Raw genomic sequence first — 27,151 nt, 5'->3', positions numbered from 1 at the left:
TTTTAATGAGGGAGAAGGAGGAGACGCCTTGGGAGGTTTCCCATACACGCGGACACAGTTTCGTCAGGAATGTCTTTAAATTTGGCATCAAAGTCCACTTGGATTTGAGGATGAACTGATACGATTTTGCTGATTAAATCATGTTGACCGAACTTCTTTCTCATTCTTGAGAATCACTATCAGTCCTATTTACTCACCACTGGAAGCATAAACGTCATTATATAGTGACAACTTCCATTTTACCAAAAAGAATCACTTCATAACATATTGAATTCCTTCACAGTCTTCTTTTCATATGTTGAGTCTGGAAGGAGACCTATTGGTTGGCAGAATCATGCAACCCTGTGGTGTTATTCCTTTTTTCTACATGTGAAGATGAGAAGGTGTGATACTAGTGTCAGTACTACTTCTTAACAAAACCATCTGTTTCTCATCATTCGACCACAGCCGCAGTAATTGTTCCAATTAAATCTCTAACTGGCAACTTGAGTGATCAAGTGATAGAGTGAAATGAAGCTCAGTGCGAGTGTCAGATGGGAATCTTCACATGGGTGTTATCACACTTCTGCCCATTAAAGGCAGCTTCAGAGCCTCCGTGGAATCATTAAAGTGCTCTGCTGAGGCTGATACACCGGCTGCTACAAGGCACCTGCGAGTGAGATAAGACTGTGGCGATGGTGTAAGAACAAAGCTTCATGATCCCATTTGTTCTCAGGTTTATGTCACGACAACACAGACGTTTCTCTTTAGCGACAGACACAAAGAGTCTGTCTCGGCATCCTTTTCCATAGTGTGAACTATATTATAATCATATATTTTCTAGTACAACACAAAGTGTACAGCAGGTGCGTGCATAATAGAAAATAAAAACATAATTCCATATAAAAATACATTTATTTTGAACAATTTTAAAATGGCAATTTGTTCACAGTAAGAAATATGATTTAAAACAAGACGATTTTATATCAACAGAAATGAACAATATCATAGATCATGCACAACTTTTGTAATTGCACAACTAGACTATAAGACAAGGTGTTTAATTATTCGTTTATGTGTCAAGTAAACTTTAAAACCAGCCATGGTGTATATACACAACTCGCTCACCCTAATGTAGTCTTACTGTAAGTCTTTTATCAGAGATAATTAGGGCATGCCACTGAGAAAGGAAAGACAAACAGCTTCATGTGCGACTTGAGGTCATGGAAACATACTACTGCCTGTGCCGTGGGTTTACTTGACAATAAAGTATGATGAAGCTACTGTATAGATTTACATTCCATCTTATTCTATGTACAAGGTTTTAAATGTTTCCACCTCTAAGGCCAGACTTTCCTGTCCATATTCACATTAGAGTCGTGTGATATCATCTGAGAAACAGTCATTGAAAGCACCATGTTATCTTACACAGCAACTACATGTCTTTCTTTAAGCATTCACAATAGTCAGAAATTTGACATTTTTATGTGTATATAATTAGAACTGTATATTTACAACTCGAAGACCTCTAGAGTAAGGGCGGTAAATGTTCATGTTTATCAAGAGGAAATGGTTTCACTTCTTCAAACAAACTGATAAGTAGGCCTAAAATCAGCTATTTACAACGTCTACCAGAAAGAGTTTTGTTGCTGTTTTGTCTGTTCAGGATATAAAGAAAGACGCACATTATAAAAAAATAAAATATGATCATCTTTTTGGTCCACAGCGAAACACCCGTTAAATGTGAAAAAGATACAGATACAAATACTGAGCTGTTAAAGTGATAATCTCGAAGATTTTCATGTAAATAAATGTCCGTTAAGTCACTATCATTCGCCGAGGAAAATAAAGAGTCACAACCGGAGCCAACCGTGGACGTCACACATGCAACACTGCCTGGATATCTTGTAAGTGTGCTCCCGCAATTACCGTTTATCGCCATAGGTGCCGCCAAAGAGAACGGAACTAAGATCTTCGAGATTACGACTTTAACTTTAGTTAGTTTTTGTTGCTCATTTGAGTTATCACTCTGCTGCTTCAAGATACCAATACACAAACAATGTACCTGAACGCACCTCATTTTTAGACCAACACGGCTTTGGACAAAGATGCGCAAAGGTGGGCGAAAGTTTGCTTCAAATGGGTGAAAGTAAATTTGCTTCCATCCACCACTTTTGGCCTAAAATCCTCTTTGTCAGTGATCATGAATCTCTTTCATTCAATTCTGAATCAAAGTCACTTTAATTCACTTTTAACACACATACAGTGAAACCCATCTAATCTTGTTCTAACCGAAGACTTTATAGTACTTTTCTCATTTATAAGAGGCCTTCATCATGAACAATCAGACTGTTTTTTCCAAATTATACTGAACATTTATAAAATACCTTTATAAGCATTCCCATCATGACTCTAGTGGAGTTAGGGAACCTTAAACCTAATGGGACATTTTGAATTGGGTAACTTAAACTTCCATCATTTCCCCGCCCTCAGACTGGAGGCCCTGGAGTCTGGCTCAGTGGACTGATCTTCATCAAGTGTTGTGAAGTACATACTTACTCTATCCATGTGAGTTAAAAACATGACTTTGAACAATAGCAGCTATATGCGTGAAATTGAAAGTAAAGAAAAACAATGCCAACAACGCAAACAATTTCAGCACAATTGTAACACGGCAATCTGTACTTACTGAGTGACAGAGCGCATGTTTTAGACATTAGTACAGTTTGGAAATTCCCTTGTGACGATCCTCTCCATATTCCGTCCAATTCCTCCTGAAAATATGCAAAGAGGAAACAGACTTAACACAAGGACAGAGAGCTGCTTTGCACATCACAAGTCGCCTGTTTAGAGGATATGATGATAAAACAAACAGAACTTTGAGGTGTAATCATCAATATTTTGGTTTTATCTGCAGATAAAGAAGTTGTCTTTAACATCAACCAAACAAGTGAAAGATCAATCTTAATGTCTCTAATCTTTTTACTTGAAGATCAAATGGTTTGTAGAAGCTTTAACGCTTCATTATGAAGTCATCTCCATGCACTCTGCTTGAAAAGCCCCCCGTCCCTATCCGCGCAGGGCTGAGCTGCTGATGGAGAGCTGATAAGATGGGATCGCTGTGACAAGTGGGGTCATTCAGATTATGCACACACTGGCTTATCCAAAAGGTGCAACGTGTAACTCTGGACTGTGTTGAAATTCAGTGATTTGTGTAAAGCTGTGTGACACTGATTTAATGTCGCCTATTTAACTATTAACCTGCTGGTAAATTCATCAAGATAACGATTGCAGTAAGTTCACACTTTATATGGGGAATACTTTAAAACTAGGAAAATGAAGATAAAGTTCAAAGCTGAGATCTCAAAGGGTTAATCTAAGATTCAAATGTCTCATCAGTCTCAGCAGAACATACTGTATCACACCATGCCTGCCAGAGTTGGCTGAATTTAAAGGGATGAGTGTGTGGTCGGAAAGAGACCTCGGCTCAAACTGATCAAACTGCTAAAAATAAGAATTTGACATAAAGTGAAAGTCACTTTCACTCCTGCGTTCAAACTCAAGATCAAAAGCTATTTATCAAACTTATTGCCACTTAAAAATCTGCTTAAATTCAAGAGAGCTCAAGAGATCAATAGCTGGTTGCAACAGAGATGAGCACACTCCTCTTAAGATGTGTTGAGTGATGCTAAAAATGTACTTCTTTAGCGTTCCTCATTAACCAGCAACAGAATATCTTTCTGTTCCAGTTTGGTTTCAAATACTCAAATAATTCAAATCTTTTATTATTATAGCACATATATAGAGAGAGATACAGTATTATAAATATACAAAATTGTTTATTTCTCTTAGACATCAATGTGCGATAAGTTGTTAAAGACCCCCTCCAGTGTAAATCAAGTGTTTAACCTTGTAAACATCTCCATGTGGTGTTCTTCATGTGCTACAAGACATATCAGGGACAACATCAGCAGTCATCTCCATGGCTGGGCCTGTCTGCTTTTAAACTGCAGTGTACCAAGGACAGGCTGAACAACACGTTTTCAGATTGGCAGGTTTGAGACGTCACAAACCTAAGGAGCCAATCCCGTTAATGGACGGGGTGATGCTATGCATATCATTATGTGTAACCTATGGCAACCACTTCAGCCATGCTCGAGCCAGCTGTAACAGTCATCGTAATTTTTGCAAACTCACTACAGACTACTAATGTTAACGTTTCTACTGATTACTACATTTCAAGCTCGCTAAGTTTCAACAAGTGGCCACTTTAACGATGGCAGAGACGCGTTTTGTTTTCAGCTGTAATTTTACTAAAGGAGAAACGTAGCACATAGTGGGCGGGGCCTATGCAGATTTAGGAACTTTTAATGAGGGAGAAGGAGGAGGTGCCTTGGGAGGATTTTTACAAGGTAATTAAACGTATTTTGCAGAAAAAACATCAGACACAATTTATTATTTCAAGCAGAGCATTTTATACGTCTTAAAACATGACTGGAGCTGCTCTTTAACACAATATTAAGATAACGTCACCTTTTAACACGAGAAGGCAAACTAGCAAACAGCTGCACCTCTACAAAGCCAGCTGTTGCTGAGTAACATTATCATTCATCTGAGGTACTGCTTCTGTCCAGGTGATGAAGGTCCAACATTCACTTTCTATTAGCTCTGTTTTTGGTCTCCACCAGCTTCTGAGGGAATATTTAACTCTTTAGCTGCTAAATGCTCCATGTTCACTCTCTAGCTGCGTCTGCCTGATGTTTGCACTGTAAAAGTGAGTTTATAACTTTTGAACTGAAAACAGCCGTCTGCTGCTGCTTTGCAAGTTTCATGTCATTTTCACATTGTCATTTCATACATTGTCAAAATATAAATTATTGACACTTCACAGAATAAAATCATACACTTTTGGATTTTTGGAATTGGATTTTGTCAGGCGCTATCTTGTTTTTTTCTTTTGGAGCTAAAATTGACTTATTTTATCTCCTTATTTGAAGGAGAGGGCGGTTACCGAAGATGTCTCCAATTAGCTCAGGTGACCTCTAGCAGACAGATAGCAGCACCAAACTGTCCCCCAAAGTGACCACACACTTACTTATGCATAACTTAAGCCTAATATCACTGCAATACATTACTTATATGATCTACAGAGACCAAAACCTTTTTTGTACCAAGCTGTCAACACATGTATTTCTGGTGTAAAGTTGTACATTTTAAAATGGGGGCCTATGGGGAATAACTCGCTTTCGGAGCCAGCCTCAAGTGGCCATTTAAGGAACTGCAGTTTTCCGCACTTCTGCATCACCTTTATTTTTCAGCCCCAGATGTTGCCACTTGAGTTAAATGTAATGACTTAAAAAGGAAAGAACTGCGGTGCTCGTGTTGGTTAACCCTTGTCCCTTTTAGCTGTTACATGTAAGCGCAATTAACGCAATCTTGCAATTAATTATGTGATTGAAGGTTATACTCTTACGCTTTAATGTGAGTGGGGCAAGTTGTTACATTAATGTGTTTCATACTTCACACTCAGCTAAGACATCTTGTTTGCCCCTAAATTGGCTCTGTGGAGCATTCTTAAGTGTTTTTCTCTGAGGTTTGATAAGTGCTAACAGGCTCAGCCCTCAATGTACTTTTTATGTCAAACCAAGATTCCTTTTAAAATTGCTTCTCCCTCTCAGCCCATGAGCTTTGAGGGTGGTCCACCAAGAGACTAGCACATGTCTCTCAGAGAACTTTGGTAATGAAACAACATTTTCTTCATGTTTTTCATTCTGTGTCCCTCACATTGAGAAAACTTGCACGAGTCCCGAACCCACTTTACAGCTTATTTTCAATTAACTGCAATGAACACCTATGTATTACAAAGCATGAGCAAATGTGAGCTGTCATGTTACAGTTTTTCTTGATTGCTTTGATGCAGCAGTCAACTCAAACTCCACATTTTCAAAACAGTTAACACACAGGCCGAAACAGCGGCACTCATGGTCGAAATGACACACTGTGTTTGCAAAAGGCTCTAACCGTCTAAAACATTTAAAATATGCAACTAAAGCAAATTTTGCCTTCAAACAACACGACTTGCAAACAAGTGTATGAGCTCTTCCAATCAACCATTACACAGTGGACAACAAAACACAAAATACAGCACTCAGTGCGAATCAGTGCACCATTGCTTAGCATTGTAGCCTGTTACTGTACGTAGCTGTCATGCCAGTGCCATTTGTTGTCAAATTTGCCTTCTTGCAAAGAATTGGATCCAGAATCAGAAATGCTTTGATGCAGATTTTATTGATTCTTTTTTTCAAACTGTGGCTGAAAACTGAAACACTTTAAATATTACACAAAATACATGTAAACCTAAATAAAATCTATGAGAAGATAAGAAATTAAGAAAATTAAAATAAAATCTATTACAGTAAAGTATAAAAATCTATTACTGTAGAGTATACTATTGATACTCAGTCTCATCTGCCTTAGACCTCTTCCATCCATGTTGACAAAGAACAACACAGACGCTGCACCTTTGAAGGCCTGCAGACTGATTGCTAATTGATTTGTGTGAAGGAGTGTCAAACAGGTGCTTCAGTGATTTCATACTGATGTAGGTAGTTTTTAATAGTTAGGAACAGATGGTTTCTGTTTGGTTACCATAGCTAAAACAATGGAGTTTAGACTGCTTGATTGACATCCGTGTTAACTGTTCTGCAAAAGGGTGGGGACAACGTGTCAATCCAATGAGAAAGGGTTAACACATTTGCAAGAGGTGTCTTGTGCTCTGCTGAGACAGTGATGATGAAGACCGAGTGGATCCCAGTTTCTTTAAGCAGGTCAAAGCAGTCAAGAAAAACTGTAAGCATTCACAATACATCCATATTAAAATAAATTAAATTATGGTCCCTAATTATATTTGTATTCAATTTTCATTTAATTTGTCAAATCCTGCTTTCAGTGTTCACATCTTGATTTCAACCTTTATCAATTCTGTCTGTGATTCTCATTTCAGAGCTCCAGCTGCACTGTTACAGCTATCAATGACCATCAGACTACTTCCTAGAGCTTCTAAAGCCATTAGGCTAGAATGAGCTCACATAAAATCACTGTACCCAGACATTAATTAAATTAAAAGTGGTTAATGTTTTTGCCCCTGGTAGGGGGTATGTTTCCATCTGTCTAGAGCAAGTCCCCTACAGGCTTCGCAAAGTATCTATCCTCTGTAAAATGTATTTCAGAGGGAAACTCAGTGCATAGGTAATATAATTTAATGAACAAATCAGAGTATTTTATTTGTGTTCAAGCAAAAATCAGAGTGCATGACAATACACTCCCAGCCTCAGTGTAATAATCCAATCTTCAAGCAGCAGGTGGTAAATTTATTTAATCAAACCCCAAATCTAAAGGTCCAATTCTGCTCGGCCCTTTGCTAAACGAACCGTTTCCAAAGCGACCAGAAAGGAGTTAATTTGTTTCAGATCAGTACGGACTCGGAAAAAAAGGAAGAAACAGCTGAGAGGTGAAGAATAGCAGAAAGTGCTGAGTGACCAGAAAAAAGGCCCGCAGCCCACATGTCTGTGTCAGGAGCACCGCAATGCTACTTCTGTCAAGTAATCCACGCCGTCTGCAGGGACTGAATAGTTTTCATCTTAAACACGTCGCAGTAAATGTCAGCCGCGGCCATCAAAAAGTTAACTTGACACAGTGATATCTGGTTGCTGTGCAGTGGTGTGCAATTTGCAAAAACATGACACATTTACGCTTCAGTGTAGCGCAGCCTTGTTCGCAGAGGAAGCTTCATTCAAATAAGGCTGAAACAATGTCCTTGTTTTTGTGTCGAGATTTAACACAGCTGCTATTTATTCAAAACAGCTGCTCGGATTAGGAGTTTTTAAGGCAGAAAATGTTAACCAGCATCTCTCATAGTGACAGTCATCCTTAAAATCCTGTATTAATGTGTCTGAGTGCTACAAAGATATTAATATTCTCTATTTAATTTAGTCCTTGCATCAGAGCTGTCACGCACTGAAGATTAACTTCTCTATTACTCGTACTAAACTTGTTTACCTAATCATTTGTTACTTGTGGTAAACTGTAAATGTGTAGTCAGGGGTACCTCGGCTCCTGGCCTCCAGCTCCTTTTCCATGAGTTCTTTCTGGGAGGGAAACTCGCTGAGCTTCACCTTCGTCATGTTGTCGTTCTGACCGACTGTGCTGATCACCTCTGGATCCTTCTCGTGACTGTCCTCAGTCTGAACATGGATCCAGGGGATTTTTCTAATGACAGGAGGTAGCAGAGACACCGTGTGAGGTTTTCACAATCAATAACGATTTGAAGTTTCTTATTTAAAGGTCAGTTTATTACACCTGACTTTCTTATGGAAGTGAACGCACCTTTTGAACTTGTAGATGAAGAATGCCGCTAAACCAACAAAGACCACAGTGAGCAGCATCAGCATGGCAGACCCGCTGTGGATGGAGTTTGAATCCACAAGTGGCGCTGAAAGGTAAACACATCAAATGAGTACCACATTTCAAGCAAGATAAATGCATTAAACCCCCCTTTCCCCTCTCTGAACCATGTCTCATTTCAAGGAGATTACTTTCATTACTTTGTGACATGCGAAAACAGCAGGTACAGTGTGAAGAGCTGCTCTCTGCATGTTATCCCCTCAAGGTATTAAAAGGAACCTTTAGGAGGTCTACTGCTTCTCCCAGGGGTCCGTCATGCAGGTGGCTTATGCATAGTCATGGCTTTTAAAACGCTGAGATGCAATATTCAAAGTATTTCCCCTTGTCGGCCATCTTTCTCTCCTTCAGAGAGAAGCCTATGATGTCTATGACCTTTCCGGATCATTTTAAAGGCAACCCAGACCTTTGTACGCAGACACAAATGAAGACAGATCCGCTGGTGGATGAAAAGGGTAAAGCCACGCGGGCTTGATCGACACGTTTTTTGCGATATGCTAATGACCCGGTGACCCTGCCGATTACCTCAGTGCATACCAAATGCCTTCTTTGTCAATCACTTCATTGATCGAATAATTTCAAAGAGAACTATTGTCTCACAGCCTCAGGTGCCGAGCTGATGTACTGTGAAAGATATTTAAATCCTGTGATATAGCGTATCATACAAATCTCACTCAGGGAATACTGTTGTCTTTGTCTTCTTTCGTCAGAGTAGAACTCAATGTCAAACCGTCCCAAGAAAGACACGTGGCTTATCTTCTGCACATCAGCAAGCAGAACAAATGCATTGTGAATGTGTAGACAGACTTTACTGAACTAGCATAAATTAAGACTTAGATCTCTCCAAACTTGTCTGTTTTTCTACGGTCCCGCAGAAGGTTTTTAAATGTAATTACATTGATGTGCAGGAATAATAGGCCGAGGTTGCTAACAAACTTACCTAAAGTTTGCTGAGTCATGTACACAATAATGCGAATATCAGCTTTCAGCTCAAACTGGATCAGGCCTTGGTTCAGGGCGGTGACAAAAATATTTGATATCTGGCAGACAAAACACAAAAAAAGAATAAATATTACGCAACATTTATAAAAATAAAACTCTCAAGAGTTAAACATCAGTTGTTGCCACCTGAAATATGTTTATGTTAAGAGTAAAGCCAGAAGATTGACCCCACTCTCATGTCTGTACGTTAATATGAAGCTTTAAGGTGCACTGTGTAAGATTTTACGTATTCATAATTTTAAAGTGCCAATGTGTGACAGTACACACAAGAATAAAAAACAAAAAAAAAGTTCTGAAGTGCAGCCCGTCTGGCCAAACAGGAATGTGACCGACGTCTGGGGAAAACTAGAGTCAACACCGGCAGGGCATGCGACCCACAACTGGGCTTTCTTGCTATTAGACAGGTAAGCTGACATTGCCACTAGGGATGCACGATATTATCGGCATGTTATCGGTATCGGCCGATATTGGCTTAAAAATGAAAAATCGGATATCGGCCAACACGCCGATATCAACCGATATAATTAACCGATAAAATAATGGGCTGCTGCATACTTGATTAAATGCCCGACCTCGGCGCAATGTCCCCGGCGCGAAGAAGACCTGCGCGGCGCAGCGTGATGACGTCACGTGTGTCTACCTGCAGCATGAGAGAGTTAGAAGCCAAAATGTCCGTGGTGTGGAAGTTTTTCAAAGTGTCCGAAATAGATAGCAAAACTGCTATTTGCAATGACTGCTCAGCTTCGGTGATGCGAGGAGGAGCCAAGGCAAAGTCTTTCAACACTACAGACTTGATTAACCATCTCAAGACCCGTCACCCCGACCGTTGTAACAAATGTGATAAGAGTATCACCATTATACTGTACGCTAAATCCAATACAGACGAGAGTTGATGATCTCTGCAATTAGGTGTGCGGGAAAAAAATATCGGTATCTGTAATCGGCTAAATGAGTTGTAAAATATCGGCATATCGGATATCGGCAAAAAATCCAATATCGTGCATCCCTAATTGCCGCAAAGCATGCGAAATATATATCATTGTGATATTGTGGTTTTAGCTGGCTAATGTTAGCTAATGCTTGTGATGATTTGCCGGTGGTTTTGAAAGTTACACAGTGCACCTTTAAGGCAGGAAGCAATTAGCTTAGATTAGCTTAGCTTGGCGTGATGACTGGAAAGATGGGGAAATGGTTAGCCTTGTTCTCTTCATAGTTTAAAAATACAAGCAACATTTTAAGTAACATGTAAAAATGCACCACAGCTTGTCATTACACATTTTCCATTGTGGACAGAATAAATAAACACGCCTCTTTGTTGGCTCGTTTATGTAGCAGCTACTATAAAAAGTACAAACAGAGAGAGAATAACCATCCTAATTATAAACTGGTGTACATGATCTGGCAACAGCCACAGAATACATACTTCATATCTAAAAATATCAAATACAACTGTTACATAAATAGGAGAAAAATATTTCTACGTATCATGTTTCTTACCGTCTCTAGAGCCTCCTCGCTGCTCCTCTTGTGCTCACTTGATGTATGTTCATCAGGTAGGATAAAGAGCTCTGCTGTACTTGGAAGACCCGGGTACAAAGACACCAGCAACTGATCTTCAGGGACCCCAGACACCTGCAGGAGAACACAACAGGCAGGTATAACTCCACTATGGTTAAAGTTTAAAGTCTGGAACGTCAGACAAAGTCAAAAACTGACATCGTCCCTTTGCAAACATTTTGATTTTGACTTCATGTCAGATTCACACCAGATGACTATGTCTGGTTACTCCTCACATGGACCATAAAACATGAGTGCAGTATCAGGTTTGCACACAGGTATGAAATAGTAATGACCCTGTGAGCCACTGGTGGCTGATGGTTCCAGGACAGATCTCAGAGCAATAGAGACTGGATGTACCTGTGACAGAGCTGTCCGGACCACACGCCCTATGTCCTCCCTCCACTCGGGGATGTCAGGATTGTGCTCGTCAAGAGCTGGCGAAAACGACAACAGCAGCGACCTGAAGAACTCTGGAGAAACAGCGAAGTGAAGATTGTTAGAGTATGAGTGCTTCTTCTGGTTTCTTTTCTGATTAATCTCATGTGCAGTTTTGTCTTTTTTCATTTGGCAACATAAGCCTTGAAGTTAATTGCTCCTCAAGATTTCGTGTTCGCATACCGTGACATTTTATTCATTAGATAAGTCCACGTTGACATGAACGTGGCGCCGCTTGCAGAGTGGACCGAGAGGCATCATACTTTTCCTGAGATGGCGTATTGCATATTCATGTAACGTGCATCGTACCAATTAAAGTGCTTTGAAGACTGTCTCCCCCACTCACCTTTAACTGTTATAACTTTTGAATCCTGTATGATGATGCTCCCAGAAGCAACCTGGACCGTGACCTTGTTTTTTCCCTCTTTCTGAAACGTGTATGAGATGCTTCCCTCCAAGGTTATAATGGGCTGGATTTCAAAAGGAAAAACACAGAGAATTTCACAGGAAACCCGCATCCTCTCAGTCGGATATAGAATACTCCGTACATGCAGCCCCTGACAAACTGTATAATGAGGTGGTGCTGCAGTGAAAATAATCAACATGATAAATAAATATGACCAGCCTTGCTAGCTGGATCCCTCCAGAAAGAGACAGGGCCGTCACGTGCAGTCACATTTTACATGATTTGTGTGAAAGCTATGTGGATTTACACTTTGCAAATAAAAACACAAGGACATGAGGAGGAAAATGGAAGAATGGAAAACACTGCAGGACAAACAACGTGTGCGGAACAACAGTGAAGTGGGAGGAGAAGCGTCTCACCTCGGAGCTGTTGTCAAACCACCAGAAGAAGGTCAATATTCTGGTGTGGCTCGGCCAAACCACCGCGGTCAGATTAGCCTCCTTTCCTCTGATGGCCACAATAGGAGCGGAGAGATACACGCGTTCCACGGGACCTGAGGCAGCAACACATGCACCACAACACATCCATACATATATGCAAACGAGTGTGCATATGAATATATGCACCCACACGCAAAACACACATAAAGAATACACAGTGTTATTGTTATCACAGATGCTGTAGAAGTAGCTCCAGGTGTGTTTTTGCATGTTGAAGGCTAAAAGGCATAAAGGTAACACAACCATGACCGAAATGAAATTCAGCAGAGTGGGACGTGACTATCCATGAAAGAAAGGAGGTTCATGCTATGAGCGCTGCCACAGGAATGAGTAATGATGTTTCTTATCCACATACTGGTGATGTGTAAAAACAGTGTGCTGCTGTCAGATCCCTGGATGTTTTCGGCAGAAGCTGTCACGCGGTAAATCCCAGTTGTTCTGTAGATGTGCTTGATGCCATCATCAGTCCTGCTCAGGTTAGAGTATGTGATCTTGATGCCGTCCCCGAAGTCTAGCTGGATGCTGGTCCTCAGCGAGTCTCCCTGAGGACAGACCGGAAAGACATGGCCTCTGTCACCGCGGCTTAAGTCAGGACAGTTCAATTACAAGCCACACAAGTGACGTAAGCTCAGTCCACTGCTAAAGTGCTCGGGCTGAGATGTCCTATAAGAGGTGCCACAAGCACTTTGTCGGTGAATATGAATGGAAGTGGACAGAAATTCAACTGAGAAAAGAAGAGAAAAAGTAAAAGGAGAGGTAGGGAGGCAAAAGAGGTCACGAAAAAGGAAGGAGGATCTGAGTGTAATCTGGTCATCTTTCTACTGATACAATCACCACAAACAAATCCTGCTTATTAAAGAGCTTTTCAGCCACTTTATGAAAAGATAATACATACGTTCTAAGTAAGCCATGTAGATAGCTTTGGTTTTATTCACAGTTGCTTTGATATGCATCTATTATGTGAGATTTCTGCTAGTATAACAGATCAATAAGGCTTCATTTGTGGTGCTCACCATATTGAAAAAATGCATCTGAAAAATCAATAACAACTTGTCTTTCCAAACACTGTGTCCCTACGATCCACACAACACACAGTTTCTACAGAGATGATCATTTCAGCAGGAAGTAGTCTCAATGAGAAATAATCAGAGTGAGATCTGAGGAGTTAAGATACTCTTTGATTTACTTTAAAAACCCAGTCACACCCAGACTATGGGTCAAGAGGAAGAAATCAGAGAGATATCTCAAAACCTAAGCAATTACAGGTGATCATGTCGAGACTCTGGAGATGTTTTCAACAAATATATTATGCACTGACATTTGGTACAGACATTCACGGAATCCTGATGACTTCCTGATCTAGTGTCCCCAGCTGATATTCAAGACCTTCAACCTTCTGCATGATGTATTGGCACAAAACGTATCACAAAAAGTCTTTGTTCCAAGAGGATGAATCCATCTGATTTGGGCAATTTGCTTAGTTTCCTTGAACATTTGTGGTTTTGACTAAAATATCTCAACAACTATTTGAAGGACTGTCGTGTAATTTGGTACACAAATTAATTTCCCAGAATAACTGTGGTGATTCTCATATTTTTTCTCATGATGGCACTAGATTAAAATTCTAAGTAGTCTAATACTTTGCAATGCTTTAATATCCAAAGTCCTGAAAAAAAGCACGATAGCTAATATGCTATTTAAGTAGGGCTGGGTTTAAAAAAATCAATTTTTCCGATTCAAATCAATTCTCATTTGAATCACCCAGAATCCATTCATAAATCCTGAGATCGATCTTTAAAAATATGTGTAAAAACGTGTCTGATCACTCACGTGTCTGAGCGCTCATGAACGCAGCATGACTCGATCGAATCAAATTGAGAAGTCCTTATCGATACCCAGCCCTGTATATTAGGACGGTAAACATTGTGCCTGCTAAATATCAGCCTAACAACATTGCCATTGTGAGCATAGTAGCATTTTGCTGTTAGCATTTAGCTCATGGAGCCTCACACATCGCAGCCACACAAGTAAACCAACCCTTTGAAACATTTGCAAATAGTTCAGATTCTGCAAAAACTACTGTGACTTTTCGATGATAGGACTCACATCGTCGAGGTAAACCATGAAAGTGACGTTGCTTCCGACACTGGCACTGAGCTCTCCCTGATTGGTGGACAGCCGGAGGCCTCGAGGTGGTCTGGGACGACATGCCTGCCTCTTGGGCGAGTACACGTTCCTCCCTGCCTCCTTACAGTTATTGGACAAAACCTTCCGATACCTTTGAAGCATAAAGTTAGAAAAAGAAGCGTCGTGTTATTCATATAATATAGTATAAAAATATGCTTTGTAATGCTACTGTCAATTAAACCTTACAAAGAGACAGTAAAATGTTTTACCAAAGATGTTATACTTCTTTTTTAAGATGTGTAATGGTGAAGGGGAGTAATGTGTCTCAAGTTCTTCCTATTTGGCAACACCTGAAGTTGTTCAACCTAAACCTGGATCTATATTCTTCACATATGTTTAACAATCTTTTAGTGTATCTGTAACTTTATCATCATAATTAGTGCTTACTGCAATTGTTGTTGTGCCAATGTTGTTCTGCAAGTCCTGCTTAGCATTTTTATGTATTGTGGAATTGGGACACGTTCAAGGTTACATTTTTTCAGCTCTTTAGTTTTAACTCTTCTGAACCATTGAGGAAGTGAATGCCTGTTTTCTGTTTGTGTTCCAGACTACAAGACAAACTAGCTGAAATGGAATATATTGTTCTGTGATGGATTGAACATCGAGGACCACTTACCCTGTGCTGTTAAGAAAGCTTTGGCTGGAGCTGCAGCTTTTAGCTGCCCCATTTGGATTAAACCAAAAAGCAGGGGAACACTTCCCATCCACCTGGCGTTCCCACCCGTAATCGCTGCCAAAAAACACACGACACTTCATAAAATGATAAACAATGCTACTCAAATAATCTGGCATCTACAAGCTTTTGTAGTAGGGCACATGCTGCACGGTTTGAGCTTCATGGCATATTTTAAGACCATAACTAGAGACATGATTGTCAGACAAGCAGGATCAAACAGAATTTCAGACAGATGGATAAAAGATATTCAAAATTCATTTAGTGATTCATTATTAATTGAATTCTAATAAGTCACTTGACATTATGCAAATTACAGTGGCACGATGAAAAGTTTCTAACTCCCATCTACAATTTTAAAAACTATAATTAGATCTGATGAATACAGTCATATTTGTTATCCATTAAATATGCAATATAAGATGGATATTAAGGCAGATGAAGTTCAGCAAACTGATACTTCTGTTTTAGTTACAAATGTCTACAAGCAGCTGTAATTAGGAACAATTGAATTAGATGATGAAAGGAGATGAGCCGTCTGGTAAATACGTAATAAAAGAATTTAAGGATCAGTGAGAATAAAAGTCTGAGTAACAGAATAATGTCAGCTGGGGAACCTGAGAGAGGAAGTCATTACCATTCGAAATCATAGGACGTGCAGAGGCACGGCTCCGAGGAGTAGATCCTCGAATAGTCCTGGGCCAGCATGCAACGGTTGCCTGGCCTTCGCTTCATATAGATCTGCTTCTCGCCCATCACGCACAGCTCTCCCTATCAGACAGAGAAAAAGATTATCTGTATTTTCACAAATTAAACTCTGAAAAGAAAAGAGACAAAGATTCTTTGTTCGTGCATTGAGCGCGCCGACATTGTTTACAGTGACAACAGGAAAACGTGCATCTGTTGAAGTGGACAATAAATCAATAATGTTTAATATTCCTGTTACCTTGTTGTGCAGGTGCCACGTCTGATAATCTCCATCCATGCATCTCCTGCTAAAGAGACCCTTGTAGTCGATCTTGATCAGCTGCCACTCTGAGCGATGGCTGAAGTGTCCAAAGAAGCTGCAAGTAATTCACCACAATGCAAATTTCAGAAGAGACACAGATATGCTGATATGATGGTGTAACGGCACCACCTGCAAAGGTAAGGTCCGTCCGTTATGTGGGCAGACAAGATAACGTTCCCTTTGGAGAAAAACTTCAATCATTGGAAAATCACGGGGATGTTTCTTTGATTACATCCACAGAAGAGCTGATGCTTAAAGCCTGGTATTTGTTTTATTCCTGCCGGACTGTTCCCGTCTCTGCTTACGTGATAATGTGATTGTCAGATTCCGGCTCCATTAAAACTCCATCCACATACAGAGGAGCCAAGGAGAAACTGTGCCGGTCCCATTTCTTTCCTTCGTCTAGACTGATCCTGCATAAAAACAAATAAACAACAGCTGTCAGTGCAGGAACATCTGTCTCTCTGTCTGTTTATCCATCTATGTTTATCTGTCTGTAGTGGCTAAATATATTGCTTTCTCTATGCATACAACATTAAACATCGCGAGCACTAAGGCTAAGCTGTGAAAAACAATGCACAAAGAAATATGATAAAGGATTTCAGGTTATTCAGCTTTTGTCAGTTGAAAAATGAAGCGGCTTGGACTCTCTTCAACATGAAGAATTATCTCAACAACAGCCTGAACAATAGAACAAATGTTCCCCAGGGCAGGTAAATTTCTGAAGGTGACAAAACAACAGAAAAGAGAGATATGACTCAGGTTGTAACATTAGAAATAGATTTCGGGGGGGTTCAAATCACTTTCTCTGAGCTTAATCACTTCTGACAAGGCTGTAGTGAGCAGGGACATCAAAGTGGATATTGTTACAAAGCTCCAACAATATGAGGGACTTATGAGGGCATTCTCAGCCTCATATTTCCAGCCCGCTCTACTTTTCATTTACATAAAAGCACTCAAGCCATCATATCCAACCACGAGTACACAGACATTCTTCTGTTGGAAATGATTTTGACAGCTCTGAAGCTGCAGCTCCTATTATAAAAATCATGCAAACTTTGCCCATCAGCATTTCAAAACATTAGGTGTAATCATGAGCGCCATCAAACCCGGGAAAATAAAATGATACCCAGGTAATTTCCCACTACAGAACAACTCCAACACCTACAGCTTCTGCCTACAGTAATAATGACATCAGCTGTTGTTGAGCAGCATCTCCACCTACCACAAGTGTCGAATTGGCGTCGCTGCGTGTAAGACTGCCAGCAGAGCTCCGCCATTGTCCAGGAACCAAACGTTGTGCTCTTCATCAAATATCTGCAAAGGTGAGAGGTGTCAACAGTACAGCACATCCTTTACTCAAGTAGAAGTACAGATACTTGTGTGAAATAAGACTCTGGTAAAGGTAGAAGCACTGATTCAACTTCCGAACTGAAGTAATAGTGAAGAAGAACAGACTGAAATGAAGTAAAAAGTTGACATTTGAAGGACTACCTGTTTCTGTGCAAAACTAACTGAATCATCTGAGTCATATTTAGGGTTGTGCAAAAACTGTTTTTCTTGTGATTTTCTTTAACGGGTCTTACTTTTGCTGAAATTTCAACATCATGATGCAGATTTGTAAAAAGTAAAAACAAAGCTTTGTCAGGTCTGTCCTCAAGAGGAGAAGAAACTTCTACTTTTAAAAGGCTCGTTTGTTGAACGGAGGTCAGATCGATCATTTCTGATGCATTCGAGGAAGTCGGGAAATCTGAACGTTTTTCGTGGCACAGCGTCAAGGGAATTTATCTCAAGTTGAATTTTATATCTAGAGCAGATTGTTAGCTGAACTCACGCAGATGTTTGTTTATAGAGATTAATAAGAAGCTAAATCGTCATCAGATGACGCTGACGGAAGCCGGGATGTCATTATAGCAGATTAAGTTCTGCCTGCTTTTGCTCTCCACACGTACTGTTTTTCCTGCATATGCCGCAGCTTGCTGATAGGCGATTGGTCAATATTACTCGGACTACAAGCGTACTACAAGCAGAAACCAGAACACTTGCTGTCCAGGAAATCCACGTCCCTGCCTACAGATTCTACATTTAGAATCTGTAAATAGAGATTAAAGCTAAAGTAACGAGCCTCGATTGATAATGTTAAGAGTAGAAAGTACAGATATTTGTTTTAAAAAGGTAAATGCAAAAAGAAGTCAAAAAAGAAATGCTCGATTAAAGTAGAGATTTCTGGAAATCTCTACTTAAGTTCACGAACAAAGCATGTACTTTGTTTCGTCCCACCTCTGGTAATGACACATTTCATCCTCTCATTACAGCACACATATTCTGTCTAAGGTAACCGCGTCACCTTAAGTGGGTCTCACCTGTCTCCAGCTATTTCCTGCGTCTGCTGATATAAACATCCCAAGGTTGGAGGAGGACAACTCTGTTCCGATATTCCCTGAGTACAAAAACATGAATAGTTTCACTCGGTGTGTATTTACAAGGCAAAGACCCCATAACAAACCTATATGCACAATCACCTCATAGGATCGTTATTGTTGAATCTGTGCATGTCCTCATTTTGCACCGGAGGACACGTTTATAACTTCCTGCAACCCAATCATCTTCCCCTCGAAAATATGAGATTCAGGAGTTGAAGTTTTATTGTTCAATGACAGAAAAAGGGCACTGTGCGATTAGCTTTGTGCTTTTTCTGTGGCAGCACTGTTACAAGGCATTTACCTGAGGGAGCAGGGATACCTCTGGTGATGAAAAATTAGCAAAGTCTCTCCGCTTCTGTCAGGTCTAATCTGATCAGTTTAATTCATAAATCAAACACACATCCTTTGGGGTAACTCTACCTGTAGCCACAATGATCCCCGGCACCGACTTTTTGCTGGTGATTGGTCCCGACGTGTAGGGATTCTCCGACATCTCCAGATGAAGATGCAGCGAGCAAAATGGCTGTCGACACATAACGGAATTCAATGCAGCACAGGTTGAGACAATATGTATCAGGCAGATCTTTACAGGCGCAATTATAATTAGCTTTGCTTTCAAACTTTTCTTCCCATTGAGAGAGAAGCGCCAACATTTTCAGACGCCATTTATAGAAAACAAAGATACTTTGTTCTTCTCATCTCCTCTCCCGGAAAAAAAAGGCAGAAAATGGCTGAGAGGACACAAAGGGCATTTGAATTGTTTCATTCTAAAGCAAACAAGGCATGTAATTAAAATTCCCCAAGATGAACTGATAAAACTGGAGAAATTGATTCAAATCATTTCCACTCATCTCCCAGACTAAAGCAGAGCGAAAAACATCAATAAGGCTTTTAAACGGCGGCGGGAGGAGGGGGGTCGGAAAGCAGATGAGAGCATTATGGTCATCCGTGTGACACAGAGAACAACTGTAACCTGCTATTAACTCAACAACCCACATTACTTCAAACACTCTCTAAAGAACACGCTGACAGGATTAGGGGACTATCATACCTGCTGAATAACAACACAGCCTCATAATGTGATTCTGTGTAATCTAACATTCATTAGTCCGGTGTGACTACAGGTAGTAAATTGAAATCACAGAGGTTAATGGAAAGTCTGGACCCCTGAAACTAAAAGGCAGTGACACTGTGCCTCACGCCGATAATAAGAATATTCCAGCCAAGCATCTCCTCTGCCGTTTAGGAGGTTTAAAAAGGCGAGCTGATGCTGGAGCTGGCACCTGGCCCTGAGCAAACACGGCCCAGAAACCAAGAGCGTCCAAACAGCTGATGAGGTTGAAACATTTGATGAATGATATACGTCAAAGGCTTCATTTCGCATGAACAAGAGCATTCATCCACTCCTGCCCAAAGGCTCACCAGGATGCAGTGAAGGTTATTTCCAACAACATCAGCAGCGGGAGCTGGCAGCAGGGCCCATGTTTGTCCCTTGTTGTAGGTGATAAAAGTCTTGACGAGATTGTCCAGCAGTTTGTTGGCCAGATACATGCCGTTTATCCCCTCGACCTACGAAGGAAAACAGCAGAGATGCATTTATGGTCTGAGGGAATTTCCTGATCTAAGAATCATACTGATGATCTTTTTTTTAACATCTAAAAGGTAACTTTTTACTTTTTTAAAAGTTGCTTACAAGATATTTAAGTTTAAGTACTGAAGTATTATCAGTATCAAAGTATCAAAAGTACTCTTGCACAGAAAGGTCAGTGTTAATATTGTTTTATTTAGGTATTAACATTTAACCATTACAGAGTTATATACTGCTGAGTAACTTAAAATGATAATCTCGAAGATTTTCATGTAAATAAATGTCTGTTAAGTCACTCTCTATCGCCGAATGAGGTAACACAATGGTGATTGAGCCTATGGCCGACTGATAAAAGCCTTTGCATTTGCAGTATCACAGACTGGGTGTCTGGTGCGACTTCTGCAGGAAAAATCACAAGCAGCGCCCAGTTAGTGACGCGTTTCCCATCAGCCAGCAGTGGTTGGTCTGCCAGAGAGGGTAGGCGGAGCTAAGCGGCTGCTTTTCTGGTCTCTGCAAGTGTAAACAGTAATCTGCTATGGCTGAACAAACAAAGAAAAGATCGATGACTACAGATACAACTTCAAAAATAAGTGAAAATCCAAAGAAAAAGAAACAAATTTGACGCTCAGATGAAGGCAAACAGTCTAAAAAGGAAAGCGACCGTCAGCCAGGAAAATCAAGAGTTACAACCATTAGAACAGGAGCCGTGCACATGCAACACTGTCTGGATATCTAGGAAGTGTACTCGCGCAATTACCGTTTATCGCCATAGGTGCCGCCAAAGAGAATGAAACTGAGATCTTCGAGATTATCACTTTAATATGTAATACTGTAATCATATTACTCACGGGCCACTTCATTAGGAACACCTGACTGACCTGATCTAATGCAGTTCAATACAACAGCACTGCCATGGATTCTGCTTTAATGAAGTTTGTTTGTTGATTGTCGGAAGTGTGTTAATTCAATTCTGTTTATTACTGAGGCCGTAGTTAAAGGCGGTGTTGTACTGAAATAAATGATATTGACATGTGTCTCTCATTTTCTGTCCTCCTTATTTACATACATGAGGGCGCCAGAGTATTGGAAACACCTTTGAATATAAAGCAGCTCAGCACAGCCCCACCACCATTTATGACCTTGATGTTGACACGTCTATGATAGCTTAGAAAAAAGCCTGTACACTACAGGCAACATAAAAGCAAATCTTATGGCTGAGCTGGTGTATTGGATTTACATTAGATTTTTCAGGTGTACCTAATGAAGTGGCCGGTGAGTGTATATTGTTGGTAAAATCTTAATCTGACAAATACGTGATGACTACCTGATGTAGTGGAGTAGAAAGTTCAATATTCACCTCTTTAATGTGGTGGAGTACATGTACGTATAAATGGCATAAAATGAATATGCCCAAATAAGTGCAGAGAGTTGCTGAAACCAGCTTCTTAAAAAAGTGATTTTCTGCTTTTCTCTCTTTTAAATCCTTTTAAAATCAAATGACGAAGATATCTTGATCAATCTGTAGTACAGCCAGAAGTTAGCACATAAATAACAAGTTAATGAACAATAAATACAACCAATAAAAATCACATTAAATTACTCAAAAGGCCGATGGCATTCGGGACAAACAAGCTTTTAAGTGCATCGTCCTGGAAAAACGTATATCTTTGAGTTTTAAACGGTTCAATATGTGCCCTCTGGCTCTGAAAAATGTGACTGCCATTTTTAACAAACACTACTTCTATGTGAAATGACTGGAAATGGGAGCAGCAGCCCATAAACAAGACTAAGACACACCTTATAAAAGTCGACCAGGAGGTTACCGGCAGGTCCTCTGCTTGTCCTCAGATTCTCTAATGAAAGGGTGAAGTAGACCCCGGGAGAGTCGGAGATATACAGGCTGTAAGTGTTGTTCTGATTCCACTCCTGGACTGCAGCAAACACTTGCTTCTCATCGGTACTGATAATGTGCATGTCCTGTAGGAAGCATGGGTGAGAGCAACAAGGGACATGCATCGCTGAGGCGCTCTTTAATAAAGTGATATTTCTCCACAAAACATTTTTATGACTTGATTTGTGCAACAACAGGAAGAAAAGTGATTCTTTGGTGCCTACCTTTGGCAAACAATATTTAGGTAATTTCATCCTCTTGAAGGATTCCCTCATGTAGGAGACAAAGTAGCTGGCTCGCCCCGACTTTGTTACCTGTGCAATGAAATCAAAGAAGCTTTGTCACTCTTTAAATAGGCCACATGTACATATTTTAGCGTCACTTTAACTAACACCTTGTTTTTCTCCATTTAGGTCACTGATTTGTATTTGCACATTTCATTTTTGATTGAGGTCATGAGGATGAGTTTTTCCTACAGCGTGAGTGCTATGTAGACTGTCCTGAAAATGAAAAAAAAAAAAATGGGATGGGAGGGAGAGAATTTCCATCACTGCCAAATATGACTCTGTAGTGAAATGAGGACATGAAGCTCAAACGTCTCCTGAAGGAGGTATATTAATTCTCAATGCATGACTGAGTTGATAAAACGCTCGCGATTTTTACTCCGCTTTCCAGAGTGTTGAAAGGAGATTAAAATTACAAGCACAACAGAAATTATTATCATTATCTCAATTAGTCCCAAGCTAAGAGGCGCTGAAAATTGTGTTGGCTTTATCTACAGTGTGTCTTGAAGATCTTAATGCACTGCCACTTCCCCATCCACTTACAGGCAGGCCAACGCTACTTGATTGCTTATTTTCTAATCAACTAGAGGGATGGTGTTTGTCCCCCAACACACTACATTAGGGCTCTAATGGAATAATCTATCGGAAATCAATGAGCTGCATTTTCCCAGGCCACATTTTTGAGGATGTTGCACTTGGCTGTTCCTTCTCTCCCAAGAGACTTTGGAGGTGTTGAAGACTGCTTATTTCGTTGTAGCCCAATCGATAACCTCATTACTCTTTGTCAAGTTAAATCCAACTGCCCCGAGCAATGAAAGTCACAAGAAAGTCATCTGTGCCACCGCCGCTGCCGCCGCAGCGTGGAGACACTCCCTGGGTCCAGTTATTTTCACCAGCGTCTTCCTCCTGTCTGCCTCTGCCTTGACGGTCAATCTCATCTCAGCTAAATGCAATTTGGGCATTTTATTGAATCACCATTTCTGAACCACGCTGTGATATTTTTTCATACATTTTCTTTCTTACATGGCAGCCATTCCAATCAAGTCTGTGGATTAAGTGTGTTGAAAGTGAAACTAGGTCACCGCCAAAGTATTGCTGCTGCTGCAACATCATATCATATCAAAAGATTAAATCTGCGGATAAATAAATTAGAAACGAACAGAAAACATTCAGGGGTGTTTATTTAAAACCAAGGAGTCAGATAGTTTACTACAAACACTGAGCGCTGGAAAGCTACCTTCATTTGATTTTTATTTCCTGGAAACTCAGCTGGAGTCTAACAGGGATGACCAAATGCATCAAGGCTGACCGGCAGGGAGAAAATTACTTCACTGTGGATGGAAATCAATGACAGAGGAGGGCATTGGAAAATTAAATTTCTAATAATGACCCTGACTGCTGCTGTCTAATTGGAGTCAAAGTCAGAGCGAATGGTAATAAGGACACCAACCTGTCTATTCACAGCTCCTTTGCCGTGTGCTCTCAGCTAGCAAACACATTTTTCAGGCATGGAGTATTGCCTGTGCGGAAACTCAAACACTGAGCGTGCCTTGACATGAACGAGACAAAACATAATCAAAACACACATCAGGCCAGTGGGGAACAGGTGTGTTGGGGAAAGCCATTATGTGGGTTTTGATGGAAAAGGATGAATCGGATGCACAAGAGACAAAAAAATAAAAAACAAAACCCCAAGAAAAATCACAGGGACAGAAAACGATTGAGTGTAAAAGATGAAGACAACTGGTTTAGTTTCATCAAGGAAAGTACTCAATTACTATGCAAACCTGTGTGAAAACATATTCATCCTGCACAACCAGCGAGTTGGTGTCTACGTGTCCCGGAAAGAGGTACTGTCTGTTGGCTTCTGTGCAGCGCTGGGCTCTGCACTTCACGTACTGGGCGCCTGGAAAGAGGCGAAAGGAAATCGATCAGAAGTAAATTACAACCATTTACCCTCAAACAGTACTTTGTATGCACTGGAGCTGCTATACAGTATGCATATGCTAAATATACTAAAGTTCACAGTTGTGAGAAAACTTTCAGCTCAGGCAACTGTATGAATAATGAAGAAAATATTCAACCATAGTTGCTCAGCAGACAGTCGACCCTTTGCATTTCAAATTAGCTGACATTCACGGCTAGTACAGCAGAAGCTCTCGCAGTGTCTCACAGTATAAATGTTAGCACTGTGTGGGACAAGAAAAGTTTGTGTGCTAATTCATATTTTCTCACCACAGGAGGAATATGAGTATATTTTCCAATGCAGGAACACCCTATAATTGGTTTGACAGAATGCTGTTTAGAAGGGGGAGTTGAGGTTTGTCTGTGAGACACAGGGGATAGATTAAAGAGACGAAACATCCATCAAGCCGCTAAAACTCTCCGTTTTTGTCAGAAGACACCTATTCTGCTTTACTAGACTTCAGGGACCAATCTGAGCAGCAGAACGGGTCTCATCTTCCCTGTGACCTCGCTCTAAATGAGAGGCGAGGGGGTCCTGTGGGTCTATACGGCAGTGGACAGGAGTGGAGCACACTCACGGCCTTTTGCGATGCGCGTCTCGATGTGGACCACATCAGATTCTCTGTCCAGCCCCATTACCGCCCTTGAAGCAGAGGAGGGAGGAGGAGAAGATAGAGAGGAGCAGAGAGAGGTGAAGCAAGATGGGGGAAAAAAAGAAAATGAGATAAGAGAGAAAGGGGCGGCAGGGGTGAGAATCGCAGCTGTAGGTGGACATTGTGTGAAAGCCATAGCAAGATGTTTTTATCTCCTGTACATCAGTCTGTGTATAAAATCTGCGCCACCAGCGGCAATTAATCTCAATTCACCAAAACATCAAGGGATGAAACAACACGGGGGAGGAGGAGACAAAACACCAGCTATTCCCATAAATATCTACTAAAGCAATGTGTGTTGGTATCAAATTGTGGATGACTGCAGCACCATATTGAAAAATAACTATTTGACATAATATGTGTGAAGAAATGGTTTTCAAGAGCACAAATAATGCATTGTTTCGGGCGCCTCCATTCCCGCTGCGCTGTCTTATTTATCAAACGTCTCGCTGTTCATGCATGTGGAGAGGATGTCCTCCATCCAATGTCCTTTCTTTTCGACTGAAAAACACACTTGAGTTTGACACATACCATGACAAACAGGGATAAACGGGCTCACATCAATATTCACTGCCTTGTGCTTGAGCAGTCTGGATTACTAAATGACAGCGACAACAAAAACAGCATGTCATGTTTGTGCTACGGAAAAAGAAGCACAATATTGCTTCCTCCTACGTGATATGGATATAATCAGCTTTGTGACTGCAATGGGAGAGATCTGGTTATGACAAGAGGTCACTGGATCCTTCTGACAGCACAGGGTCACAAACACTATCATTATGCAAATTACAATCAATCACTGTGCAAAAACAGTTCAAAAATAGGATCCACGCAATCATACCAGTAGAATCGGCCTGGCATCACATTGTCGTGCACAAGCTGCCATTTCCTCCCAAAGTCCATTGAACTGTACACCTGCAAGATAAAATCAGGCCGATCTTCGTCACACTTTAAGTGTCAGCATCACAATCACAGCAAAACCTTACATTTAAAACACAGTATGGATTCAGCATCATATATATTATAACCTCCCCAGCTGAGTGATGGTCTAACTATCCAACTGATGATTAACAGCTTTATTGACAGTAACTCCCCTAAACATGACGTGAAAAGAGTGGAAAATAACAAAGTATTACCACTTAAAAATGTATCAATATAGCCCTTTAAAAGTTTAATCATGTTCAATCACAAGATTTTGTACAATAAATGTTAGAGTGAACATATATTAAACTTATTATTCATATTATCTTGAATTTCACTGTTTAAATACAAAACTCTGAAGGTGTGCTGTTGGAAAGCATAATTAACTTAAATGAGATACTTAGTCACCTTTTTTCAAATATAATTATTGTAAGATACATTTTAACTTCCCTATTTAAGGACACTTCGCACCACATATTGTAAAGTCTACACTCAGATAGCATTCATTAGTTCGGTCCACCTGTTACAAACTTAATGCATGCTAATTGCGTGTTAAAATGACCGGAAGTACGGTTCATAGAGCTAATGCAGCATCCTTGCTAGCTTACTCATCCTCAAACTTAACAAAACAACAAAAAGACGACATTAAATCACTACATATTAATAAACATAAGAACCGAAATATTAACAAACCTTGTGCTCTTATCAGCCAGGGGCTCAAGCAACAGAAAGTACTGTATTTTCGATCGTTTCAGAAGACGTAAGTGGCGTTTTACTTCTTTTTATCCTACCGTTATTACCCTTTCAAAATAAAAGCACCACTCTTTATGGTGTTGCTAACGGTAAATATTCACACACAAATAAATATATATAAATATACCAAACATTAACTACAGATTATTTCGGTCATTCACATAGAGTATACAGTGTTTTATCCACTTATAGGTTCATTGTTAATAGCTACCTTGCTGTCATGACTGTAAGCCAGGATCCAGTTCTCCTGTGCAGGGTGGAAGAGCAGGCTCAGGATATTGAAGTTAATGGTATGCTTCTCAAAGCTTGCCCCTTCATCTGAACTGATGAGAACAGCGCTCTCTACCTCTGGGTCGCTAAGCATCATTATCTAAAGTACAGAGGCCCAGACGAGGGATATGGCATTAGAAGAGGGAGAGAGACAGAGATACCGTCATTTGGCAGCAATTTCAGAAAAAAAAA

General features: G+C 40.4%; 1 protein-coding gene across 1 annotated transcript in view; it reads right to left on the bottom strand.

Annotated features, from left to right (window-relative positions):
• Positions 1-921: 921 nt before the first annotated feature.
• Positions 922-27,151, bottom strand: part of sorcs3b (sortilin related VPS10 domain containing receptor 3b) — a 47,576-nt gene continuing 21,346 nt past the window's right edge. Inside the window, exons 4-27 of the mRNA XM_069658067.1 lie at positions 26,901-27,059; positions 25,857-25,930; positions 24,941-25,005; positions 24,185-24,303; positions 22,338-22,427; positions 22,020-22,199; positions 20,057-20,203; positions 19,055-19,157; positions 18,575-18,651; positions 17,437-17,528; positions 16,517-16,624; positions 16,149-16,266; positions 15,840-15,973; positions 15,146-15,259; positions 14,449-14,620; positions 12,698-12,884; positions 12,262-12,395; positions 11,783-11,906; positions 11,359-11,471; positions 10,939-11,073; positions 9,380-9,479; positions 8,365-8,470; positions 8,087-8,247; positions 922-2,753 (exon numbers count right to left, since the gene is read on the bottom strand). Coding sequence (XP_069514168.1) covers positions 2,689-2,753; positions 8,087-8,247; positions 8,365-8,470; positions 9,380-9,479; positions 10,939-11,073; positions 11,359-11,471; positions 11,783-11,906; positions 12,262-12,395; positions 12,698-12,884; positions 14,449-14,620; positions 15,146-15,259; positions 15,840-15,973; positions 16,149-16,266; positions 16,517-16,624; positions 17,437-17,528; positions 18,575-18,651; positions 19,055-19,157; positions 20,057-20,203; positions 22,020-22,199; positions 22,338-22,427; positions 24,185-24,303; positions 24,941-25,005; positions 25,857-25,930; positions 26,901-27,059 — 2,877 coding nt within the window. The 3' untranslated portion in view covers positions 922-2,688. The remainder of the gene's footprint in view (positions 2,754-8,086; positions 8,248-8,364; positions 8,471-9,379; positions 9,480-10,938; positions 11,074-11,358; positions 11,472-11,782; positions 11,907-12,261; positions 12,396-12,697; positions 12,885-14,448; positions 14,621-15,145; positions 15,260-15,839; positions 15,974-16,148; positions 16,267-16,516; positions 16,625-17,436; positions 17,529-18,574; positions 18,652-19,054; positions 19,158-20,056; positions 20,204-22,019; positions 22,200-22,337; positions 22,428-24,184; positions 24,304-24,940; positions 25,006-25,856; positions 25,931-26,900; positions 27,060-27,151) is intronic.

The sequence above is a fragment of the Semicossyphus pulcher genome, unplaced genomic scaffold (assembly GCF_022749685.1).
Source record: "Semicossyphus pulcher isolate SPU_LCO1_2020_fin unplaced genomic scaffold, fSemPul1.0.p SCAF_12, whole genome shotgun sequence".
Taxonomy (NCBI): domain Eukaryota; kingdom Metazoa; phylum Chordata; class Actinopteri; order Labriformes; family Labridae; genus Semicossyphus; species Semicossyphus pulcher.
Note: the sequence above shows the minus strand (reverse complement) of the source record. Positions and strands in the feature narration are given on the sequence as shown.